The sequence below is a fragment of the Dasypus novemcinctus genome, chromosome 16 (genome assembly GCF_030445035.2).
Source record: "Dasypus novemcinctus isolate mDasNov1 chromosome 16, mDasNov1.1.hap2, whole genome shotgun sequence".
Taxonomy (NCBI): Eukaryota; Metazoa; Chordata; class Mammalia; order Cingulata; family Dasypodidae; genus Dasypus; species Dasypus novemcinctus.
Window position 1 is genome coordinate 66,607,277 of NC_080688.1, and position 11,755 is coordinate 66,619,031.

General features: G+C 39.0%; 1 protein-coding gene across 4 annotated transcripts in view; it reads right to left on the reverse strand.

Annotated features, from left to right (window-relative positions):
* Positions 1-11,755, reverse strand: part of CFAP53 (cilia and flagella associated protein 53) — a 77,431-nt gene that overhangs the window by 19,217 nt on the left and 46,459 nt on the right. For 3 of the 4 annotated variants that reach the window (XM_004461369.5, XM_004461370.5, XM_004461371.5), the window contains 2 exons: positions 4,013-4,316; positions 614-832 (listed from right to left, as the gene is read on the reverse strand). In XM_004461369.5, coding sequence (XP_004461426.1) covers positions 614-832; positions 4,013-4,316 — 523 coding nt within the window. The remainder of the gene's footprint in view (positions 1-613; positions 833-4,012; positions 4,317-11,755) is intronic. The other variant, XM_023589642.3, reaches the window with a different exon arrangement.

Genomic DNA, 11,755 nt, shown 5'->3' on the forward strand with positions numbered 1-11,755 from the left:
CACAGAAGACCGCACAGCAAATGGACACAGAGAGCAGAGAGCAAGCAAGCCACAAGTGTCTGTGGGGGGGATAAACAAATAAAAAATAAATCTTTAAAAAAAAGTTCACAACTTCTCTAATAAAATATATATATTATATATAAAGTCTATCACAGATTCCAAGGGAGCAGGCAGCTAAACCAATACTGGATGCCTTTTCTTACTCTGCCTGATAAAGCTTTACATATCCTTAAAGGTCCAACTCAAATGCCCCTTTCTCAGTGATGCCTCACCAGTTTGCAGATAAACTTAATCACTACATTTACTCTGACCCCATTTGCTATCACAGTGCTCACACCATGTTCTGGAACAGGAGTTCTCAAACTTTAGCAAGCTTCAGAATCACCTGGGGGAGCTTGTTAAAATAGATTTCTGGTCCCTGCCTGGATTTTGACTCAGATTCTGATCGTGGAGTGAAGCCCACGAACTACTATTTCTAACAACTTCCCAGATGATGTGGATACCAAGGCCTCATAGCCCACCCTTAGAGCAGCACCAGTACCACTCACTCTGCATGGGGCCATCTCCCACAGGACAAGAGCTTCTTTTTATTAAGAGGACTTGAAGATCTTACTTTTTTTTGCTTCTTTTTATCAGCCTCTTCCTGTAAGTCTTGAAGGGCCCTTTGCACAAGCTTCATGTTCAAGTCCTGCTCTTCTCTGTTTTCCTGCTGAATATGCTCTATCTTCTCTTGAAGAGCCTTTTGCAAACAAGCTCTAATTTCCTTCTTTGTCTTCTGTTTCTTTACCTTATCCTGTTCATTCTCAAGTTTAATCCGTGCATTATCATTTTCCTAAGGTGAAACAATAATGAAGATAACAAGCAAAACAAGTTAATGCATTTCATTTAAGAGATAAGAAAAAGGGGTTTCTTAGAAACACAAACATAAAAATCTGGATTTACAGGGGCTAATAACTGATAAAATTTGCCCTTTCATTGATGAATCAGCAATAAGGCTTTGTCAAAATCATTTTGTGTGTGTATATAGTTATAAAGTAATAAATACTTATGGAGTTCAGAAAATGCAGAAGGTATAAAGACAGATTATCTTTAATCCCAGTACCCAGTGCCCCACCACCACTCTTCACATTTTGGTGTACTGGCTTTCTAGTTTTATTCTTCTATGCACATCTGCACATCTAGATTTAGGAATATTAAGCAGCAATAAGAGTTTAAAAACAGGTGTTCACATCAGCTAAATATTCAAAACTAAATTTTAAGCATTAAAAAAATATTCTCCCACCCTTCCATTTTCTTATCTTTCTGACCCTCCTGGGTTTCATTTCCTGGGCAACCAAGCAGTTTTAACTGGGGCACAGACGATCTTGGGCATTATGGGTTTGGTAAAAATCTGGGAAGGTATAAATTGAGGCATTCATCCTCTTGCCAGAGGCAGCTAAACCCTCATGGAGAGAGTAGGTACTTGTCCAGCAGCTGGGACAGGAGATGACTTAATAGGGGGGCTGAGACAAAGTTCCCAATTTGGCTTGATTTAGCTGAGACTCAAAATAGCCATGAATACCATGATTACTATTTGTAAAAGGGGCGTTATCTGCTAGACTCTTCCATTAATGCCATATGCAGTAAATCTTCACTAAATTGTAAGGGTCAAAGGAGATAAGTGAAAATGCTCTGTAGATCTAAGAAAAAGCAATTGGTATCAAATATACATGAAAGTCATTGGGATGTCAAGTCTCACTTTTTAAAGAATGGGGTTAATTAATAATTAATAATCAGTCAAATCCAGAATATAAGACCGGTGGGATGGACAGGGAGAACTGTTCAAGATTAAAAGTGACTTCAAAGTAGTTGGCCATATGTCTTGGTTTGGCCAGGACAGCTCTAGTTTTATACCCGTTGTGTTGACAAATGAAGGCATAGCATCCCTTCTAATCTCAAAAGTATGCTGGAATAAAAAAAAAATTAAACAGCCACTCTTCCTAAAAGAGACATTTGTATCCTAATTTAAATATAAAATAGTTTAGACAATGATGGAAATTTGAAGCTGGGTTTAGATATAAAAAATTGTTTATTTTTTTAGGTCTAATAATGGTATATTGTGTAAGAGAATGTCCTTATTTATATTGTTGTTGAGATGCATATTTAAGATGTATTTAAAGGGAAAATGATAAAAAGTCTAGGATTTGCTTTAAAATATAAACATGGGAGAAAGGATAGAGGAAACAAACATGACAACTGTGAGAGCTGCTGAAGCCTGAAGATGGATACATGGCAGTTCTCTACCTTTGTACTTATTTGAAAATGTTAAAAATAAAGCACAAAAAAGGATGGAATTATGTAACATTCTCAAAATGATAAAATAATAGCAATAGAGAAGCTATCAGTGCTTGCTATGGGTTGGAGTTGTGAGGAGGGTGTAACTATAAAGCAGTAGGACAAGGGAGTTTCTTTGGGTTGATGGAATAGTTCTGAATCCTCTTGGTGGTAGTGGTTACATGAATCTATACAGTATGTGACAAAACTGTAGAGAACAATACCCCTGTTCCCAAAAGAGTGTATTTAAAAACTGGTGAAATCTGAATAAGGCTTACGTTTCGTTAAATAAGAAAAAACTTCAGTTTAAAGTATTGTACCAATGTCAATTTCCTGGTTTTGATGATGTTATACATATAAAATGTTTGGTTATATAAGATACCATTGGGGGAAGTTGGGGAGGGGTACACAAGAATTCTCTGTACTAATTTTTATAACTTTAGGGAGTCTAAAATTATTTCAAAAATTAAAAAAATACTTCCAAAGGGAAGTAGAAATAGAGGTAGCTAGGCATCTTACATCAGAGAACATGTATATATAAAGCAGTTTTGGGGCCACCATTTTGCTTTTCTTGGAGAATCTAAAATATTTAGACTCTTCTACTAAACTCTTCAACGTAAATCATTCTCAGATCCAGAAAAGGTTTCTATTTTTCCAAATAACCTTTGACATTTTCCATGGTTCCAAATTTCACTACTTGGGATTTCTCCGGAAATTAATACCTTCTTACTAAAATTAGTAGTATTAAAGGATCAGTTGTTGAAAATATAAATACATATAAATCTGCTACTTTATCAAGTGCTTTTGCACATTTTCAGGGACATCTTTAATTTCTATATGTTGGAAAGCCGATGTGGCTCAACTGATAGAATGCCTGCCTACTATATAGGAGGCCCAGAGTTCGAACCCAGGGCCTCCTGGCCCATGTGGTGAGCTGGCCCATGCGCAGTGCTGCTGTGTGCAGGGAGTGCCAAGCCATGCAGGGGTGTCCCCCACTTAGGGGAGCCCCACATGCAAGGAGTGCGCCCTGCAAGGAGAGCTGCCCCGCACAAAAAATGTTCAACCTGCCCAGGAGTGGCGCTGCACACACAGAGAGTTGATGCAGCAAGATGATGCAACAAAAAGAGACACAAATTCCCGGTGCTGCTGAGAATGCAAGCAGACACAGAAGCACACACAGTGAATGGACATAAGAGAGCAGAAAACGGGGCGTGGGGGTGCGGGGAGAGAAATAAATAAAAAACAAATCTTTAAAAAAAAAACCCTCTGTATGTTAGGGGCAGCAATAGGGTTGGAAGGAAATTGGTGGTGGTGGTGGTGGAGTGGGGCTGTTGTAAAGCACTTTACATGGGACTGAGAAACAGTCAATTGTCCATATCGTAGAATGTGGGGGGGTTGTTGACAAAGCCCCACTAGCTTGCCCTGGCACTGCCCATGATTTTTGCCATTTCATTCTCACAACAAAGACAAGTGTCTTTTGCCTCATTTGTTAAAGGAAGAAACTGAGTCACAGTAGTGAAGTAACTTGCCCAAAGTCCCATCCTTGGGATGGCACTATTAATTGGCCCTTGATATCTATGGTCTGTTGCTCTGTGAACCAGTCCAGGCTATTGGGCAAATTGCACAGTAATGGGCCTGCACACTGTGTATAACATCCACTGAGTCAAATGGCATATGACAAACATCTGAAAAGGCCCACCACAAGGCGCGCCTCCTCTTCCTTCAGCTGCTGCGCTGCCTGCCTTTGTGCCTGGATGGCGGTGATCTGGGCATTCAGCCCCAGGCGTGTGTTCTCCACCAGCTCTTTCTGCCTCCTTGCCTCTTGGGCTTCTCGCTTTTCCTTGGCTAACTGGTCTTCTTCCCAAAGTTTTGAGAACATCTGCTCTTCCACCAGTTTCTGCCTCTTCAGCTCCTCATTAAAGGCTGCCTGTGCTTTCCGCTCCTCACATACCTTCTTCTGATGAATACAAAGCAATTCAGCTCGGAGCTCCTCACAGCGTTCCCTGAAAGGAGAATTAAGAAAAAAGGCAAAACCCAGCCTTTTGTGAGGTTCCATTTAGAAACAAGTCTGCACAGTCATACACTGAAGTAGGAAAAATAAAAGATCTGAAATGCCCCATCTGAGCAGAGGAAACCTCTGAGGGAGCAGCAAGGAGGCAGGCACCATGATACCACAGACTTAAAACAGACAGTGGAGTGGAGCAGAGCAGACTATGAATCCTAGATTTGCCATTTCCTGTGTGACAATGGATCAAAAACTCAAACTACTGAGTTTGTTTCCTTGTCTGTGTGAAATAACCTTTTTTTAAGGTTCTGTGTGAAATAACCTTTTTTTAAGTTTCTGGTATGAATCAGAGAGAATGTACATTAAGTACTTGGTACGTAATATGGGTTCAATAAATGGCAACTATTACTATTATTGTAGAGGAAACGGAAAGGGAAGGGTCCCTGCGATGTTACAATGGATTAAAAACTTGGCAGGAAGAGATACTCTCCTTACTACACGCACATCCAAAGAAAGATCTAAGGGTAGAGTCGGCATATCGTGGTGAAGTTTCTCCCTTGTCACTGAATTCCTGGCACAGCAGAGTTCAGAAAAGAGCCATATTGTTGCTGCCCCACTGCCCTTTCACACTCAGGCTTATGTCATCATTCTAGAAGAAATGCTCTTTCAGTAAGAGGTTAGACCTCATCCTTTCTTTCAGTTTTAGCAACTCACAGTTCTTCAAACATTCTTCACTGAGTTCATGGTTTTCAAAAATGTCTGTATTTTAGAATTATCCAGGGAGATTTAAAAAATCCCAATTCTCCTTCACCCCAACCAGGCTAATTAAATCACAATATCTGGGGGTGGGTCCAGGGTGTCTAGTTTTTTTAGAGTTCCCCAGAAGGTTCTGGAATACAGCTAAGTTGAGAAACTCTGATTGAAAGCAATGTTTACAAACATCAGGTACTCCTGGTTTCTGAACTAAATTCAGCACCAGGAAGTTGACACTTGGAAAATGGCTTTCTTTATTAGAACTTTTGAAAATGTGAGTTGCTAAGATTGAAAGAAAGGATGAGGTCTAAACTTATTGCAAGTATGGTCACAATCCCACAAATTATATTGATTCAATACTGTTAAATATTTTTTACTGTTTGATAAGGTCAATTTCATTGCCCTAAAATGCAATTTCTTGGCTGGGGTTCAGGAATATATTTCTTCTGTATGCCCCATCCTACTTACCTGGGGCCCAATAAATAATTGTTGGTTTAACTGATACATAACCATGCGCATTAGGAACAAAATGATAGCCAGCCATTATCCATATTATGTGGTAGACTCAGTAAGATAACAGAATCTGAAATTGCTAAAGTACATATATATATAAAGGAAAAAAACTATTCTAACACTGTAATATTGAAAAAGGAATCATTTATTTGAAATTTATCAGTGAAATCCTAACAGAAGTAGATAAGACAATTTCTTAGAATCATTCCCAATCCTACGACTCATATACTCCAATAAACTTACTCAATTAATGAAATCCAAAGTCTAAGAGAGACAAGTACAACTTACAGCATTTTTTTCTAATTATAAAACTGATACATGTTAATTGCAGAAAAACTGGAAAAGACAACATCTTGTTTGGGGCCTCCGGTGTCAGATGTCTTTCCCATGGTTCGAAAAAGGTGAGTCTCAGGCACTGTCTGATGCTCCAGAGAGTATATTTAAGCAGTGCTCTTAAAAGAGTAACAGTGGGAATAGGCCGATGTCATGGGAACTGATATAGTCCAGGGGTCATGCAACCAAATGATTGCGATGGTCTCTGTCTCTTATACCATTCTCAGCCCAGGTCATTTGCCAGGTGTTTCTACCATGAAGAGAATTCAAGCTATTCTTATAATGATGGGCCTTATTTAGAGGTTTCTGAAAGTTACAGCTGTGCTGAGGTGACCTTGACTGTGGAAATCCCTTGGCTAAGGTTGCATCATACTCTTAAGTGATATATAGTGTCGGTTTTGTTAGGCCTACTGGCTGTCAATAATTTTACAGCCATGACGTACCCATAGAATACATCGCATTCTGCCCCCTGACCGTGGAGGGGTAAAAAATTGAGACACTGACAATTTCCATTAGGTAATTCTGGTCAATCAAATCTTAAGGAACGGATCCTCTAATTTAGGGTGAGGAGTAGTTGCAATAAAAAAGAACGCCAGGAGAAGCAACAGAAAACCCTTAGCAACATAACATAACATTTCTGCTTTAATTTGCCAAAGGGCTGCTGATGCAGAGTACCAGAAATAAGGTGGCCTTTATTAAGGGGCTTTATTTATGGTAAAAGCTTACAGTTCTGGGAAGTGGATTTGGCTCAACTGATAGAGCATCTGCCTACCACATGGGAGGTCCAGGTTTCAAACCCAGGGCCTCCTGACACCATGTGGTGAGCCAGCCCACGCACAGTGCTGAAGTGCGTAAGGAGTGCTGTGCCACACGGGGTGTCCCCCACATCGGGGAGCCCCATGCACAAGGAGTGTGCCCCAGAAGGAGAGCTGCCCCATGCAAGAAAAGTGCAGCCTGCCTAGGACTGGCACCGCAAACACGGAGAGCTGACACAGCAAGATGATGCAAGAACAAAGAGATGCAGTTTCCCAGTGCCGCTGACAAGAATATAAGCAGACACAGAAGAACACATAGTGAAAGAACACAGAGAGCAGACAACGGGGCAGGGAGGGAGAGAAATAAAAGAAAAAAAGCTTACAGTTCCAAGGCCATGAAAAGTCTGAACAGAGGCACCATCAGAGCTGACCAAAGTCAGCTGCCACGTATATGAAGCAGGCATTGCCACAGTTAGTTTGTATGGAGTGGGCAAGGGGCCAAAGGCAGGTGAAGGCATGCCCAATATGCTGACAAACTGGCTGCCTGATGGGCAGCTGTAATGCTTCCATGGTGGAGGTTCTCAATGACCTCAAGGTGGAGAAATCAGCAGGTAGGTCTGGAGAAATCAATTGGATGTGGAGAGCCTGCTAGAGGCAACAAGCATGCTGAGGCATAGCAAACCACCGCAGGGAGATGTGAAGGCAGCTGCTAGCAGTTGGCGATAACAAGTTTGGAGTGGCTTGACTGCCAACCAATGGCATGGTCGGATGGAACAGGAGGACTATGAACTAAACAGGGTCTGGAGGTGTTGTGTGCACTGAAGTTAATGCCGGAGACACAGGCGCTTAAAAGTATGAAGTCAGCTTAACAACTGAATACATTAAGCAACTTAAACTCACTACCAAGAGATAACAAACTTAGGCATGCTAGTATATTTCCTCCCAGTCTTGGGTATATATGTGCCTTTTTACTAGAACTGGGGTTATTCTGTATATACAGCCTTATATCTTGATTTTTCCATTTAACATTATATTGGGGATAGTTCCTCATGAAATATTCTGAAAAATAATTCTTACAATAGTTCCAAATATTTATTAAACTGGAGCCCAAAAATATACCACCATTTAGTTACACATTTCCTTATTGATGAATATATAGGTTACTTCTGGCTTTTATTATAAATAACATTGCAATGAACATTCTTAAATGTAGTTTATCGGTTTATCTCAGATGATTTCCTTAAGGTAAATCCCTTCCTTAATATAAGGTCAAAGAGTACAAAAATTGTTAAGGCAGCTGCCTTACCTGCTGCCAAGAAGGGCTGAAATAGCACTGTATGAAGGTACTCATATCAAATATTTTTTTAGATCAGTAGGTCTTTGAACTTTTTGGATCATGTATTCCTTTGATTATATATTACTCGGTAAAAAAATTTTAAGCACTCACCAACAAATATGACTATTTATAAAGTGTACAGTTATTACCATATTGTTATATGATATAAATGGTGAAATATGTGTGCAAAAATACAAATTAAAAAGAGATGAGATTTTTAAAAAGAGACTAATTTCTTCCTATACCATAATGATTCATCGTGATTTTGAGAGCCCCTGATTTAGGCATGCTCACTTTTATAAGTAAGCTTGATGAACCATAAAAAGGTTAATGAAATTTTTGTGGGAAAGTCAAATTTAAGTGTGACTCTAATTATAGGCTGATTTTAATGATAATAATAATCAATAAGAAGAAACTTTACATTTGTGAATGCTTTATCATTTACAAGGTACTTTCACATGCAAACTCTTATTTTATTCTCACAAATAATTTTGATGGAGCAGCAGGTGTTTTTCCCATGTTGGAGTTAAAGCAATTGAGATTCAAGGAGCCAGTACAAGTAATAATACTAGCAGTAGTTACTGAGTGCTTATTATTTGCCAGGCACATCACATGTTTGAACCCCTGTAATCATCATAACAACCAATGTTGCAATGAACCTTATTGCAAGTTCATTTTTATTACTATTATCCCTAATTTACAGATGAGGAAATGGAGGCAGTGAGTGGCTAAGCATCTTATCTGAATTCACACAATTCATGCAGTAGAGCTGGGACTGGAGCCCCAGTAATTTGGCCTGAGAGTTTGGTTTCTTCACTATTTCGTTATATCATCTATGCCAAAAACTGGAGGGAAGACTACCCTCAAGTGTTCTGACCACACATCCTAGGGCATTCATTTAAGAAAAGCACTCCAGGGAAGAAGATGTGGCTCAACTGATAGAGCATCTGCCTACCATATAGGAGGTCCAAGGTTCAAACCCAGGGCCTCCTGGCCCATGTGGTGAGTTGGCCCATGCACAGTGCTGCCGCACGCAAGGAGTACCGTGCCACGCAGGGGTGTCCCCTGCATAGGGAAGCCCCGTGTGCAAGAAGTGCACCCTGCAAGGAGAGTCACCTGTACAAAAAAAGCACAGCCTACCCAGGAATGGCGCCGCCCACGTGGAGAGCTGACACAGCAAGATGACACAACAAAAAGAGACACAGATTCCCGTTGCCGCCAAGAATGCAAGCAAGCACAGAAGAACACACAGAGAACAGACACAGAGCAGACAATGGTGGGGGAGGGTGGTGAAGGGGAGAGAAATAAATAAAAATAAATCTTAAAAAAAAAAAAAGTACCCCAAAACAAAAACAATAACTACCTTAATCTGGAGTCCAATTATTAATTGTGTACAAATATAGGACATTCAAAGAGAAATTTCACATGGCACCAAAATCATGACCCATAAAAGAAAAAAAAATAAACTGAACTTTATTAAAATTAAAAACTTTTGCTCTGTGAAAGACCCTGTTAAGAGGATAAAAGCCTATTTGCATAAATGAAAAGGCCAATTATCAAATTTATTTGGAAGGGTAAGAATCCTCAAATAGCCAAAAATGTCTTTAAAAATAAGAACAAAATTGGAGGATTCTCAATCCCTGACTTTAAAACATATTAGTTAACTACAGTGGTAAAAACAGCATGGTACTGGCATAAAGTGGAGCAGGTATAGCTCAGTGGTTGAGCAAGTCCCTTGCATGTATGAGGTCCTGGGTTCAATCCCTAACACCTCCTAAAAAAATAAATAATAATAAAATAAATAAGAGAGACATATTGACCAGTAGAATTGATTTGAGAGTTCAGAAATAGACCCTCACATCTATGGCCAAGTGATTTTTTTTGACAAGGCTGTCAAACCCACCCAGGTGGTTCAGAACAGTCTATTCAAAAAATGGAGCTGGAAGAACTGGAAATCCATAACCAAAAGAACGAAAGAGGATCCCTATCTTACGCCCTAAATAAGAATCAATTCAAAGTGGATCAAACACCTAAACATAAAAGTCAGGACCATGAAACTCCTAGAAGATAGCATAGAGAAATATCTATAAGAACTTGTAGTAGGTAGGGTCACTTAAACCTTACGCCCAAAGCAAGAGCAACAAAAGAAAAAAATGATAAACGGGACCTCCTCAAAATAACAAACTTCTGCACCTCAAAGGACTTTGTGAACAGGGTAAAAAGGCAGCCTACTCAAAGGAAGAAAACACTTGGAAATCACATATCTGACAAGGTCTAATATCCATGATCTATAACGAGATCCTACAATTCAACAATAAAAGACAAATGACCCTATTTAAAAATGGGTAAAAGACCTGAAGAGACATTTTTTAAAAGAAGAAATACAAAATGACAAAAAACATAAAAAAAACGTTCAATATCACTATTAAGGAAATGCAAATCAAAGTTACAATGAGATATCATTTCATACCTATCAGAATAGCCACTATTAATGAACTAGTAAATTAAAAGTGTTGGAGAGGATGTGGAGAGATAGAAACGCTTAATCACCATAAGTGGGGATTAGAATGGCACAGCCACTGTGGAAGTCTGTTTGGCAGTCCCTAAGGAACTTACATATATAGATCTACCATGTGATCCAGAACCCCACTACTAGGTATATACCCAGAAGACTTGAGAGCAGTAACACAAATAGACATCTGCACACCAATGTTCACGGAGACATTATGCATAATTGCCAAGAAATGGAAAAAAACCAGGTGTCCATCAACTGGCAAGTGGATAAACAAACTGTGGTATTTATACACATATTATTCAGCTGTTAGAAGAAATGAAGTCATGAAGCATATGACAACATGGGTAAACCTGGAGAACATTATGTTGAGTGAAGCAAGTCAGGCACAAAAGGACAAATATTGCATGACTTCACCAATATGAACTAAATATAAGAAGCACATTCATGGAGTTAATAGATAGAATATAAGCAACCAGAGAAAATAATGTGGTAAAGAATGGAAAGCTGAGGTTTAATCTGTGAAGAATTGGTAAAAAGTTTTTGTAAATGTCTGGAAATCAACAGAAACAGTGAAAGCATATCATAGGATTTGTAATTAGTAGCACTAACATGGGTACGATAGAGGTTTGTTTTTCTTTCTTTTTTTTGGAGTAATGAAAATGCTCTAATATTGACTGAAGTGATGAGTGTGCAACTTGGTGATTATACCAAATGCCACTGATTGTACACTTTGCATAAATTCTATGGTTTATGAACAAAAAAAAATAATAGGGTAAGTTGGGGGGGGAATACACCAAATGTAAGATACAGACTATAGTTAGCAATAATACTTTGATGATGTTCTTTCATAATTTGTTACAAATGTTTCACAACAATGCAAGGTATTTGTGGTGGGGTGATGTATAGGAACTGTGCATGAGGTTATGCTTGTTTGTTTTTTAGTTCACAACTTTTACCATACACTTATTGTTTATGTATATTTGTATATGAATGATATTTATATACTTCAATAAATTGTTTTTAAAACAAAAACAAAAAAATACAACCTACAGATTGGGAGAAAATATTTCCAAACCACATAACCGACAAAGAACTCTTGTAGAATAAAAAAGAACTCAGGAAGCAGATGTAGCTCAAGCAGTTGAGCACTTCCTTCCCATGTACGAGGTTCCAGATTCAATCCCCAATACCTCCTAAAAAGAAACAAATGAAAACCCCAACTCTCATTGAGG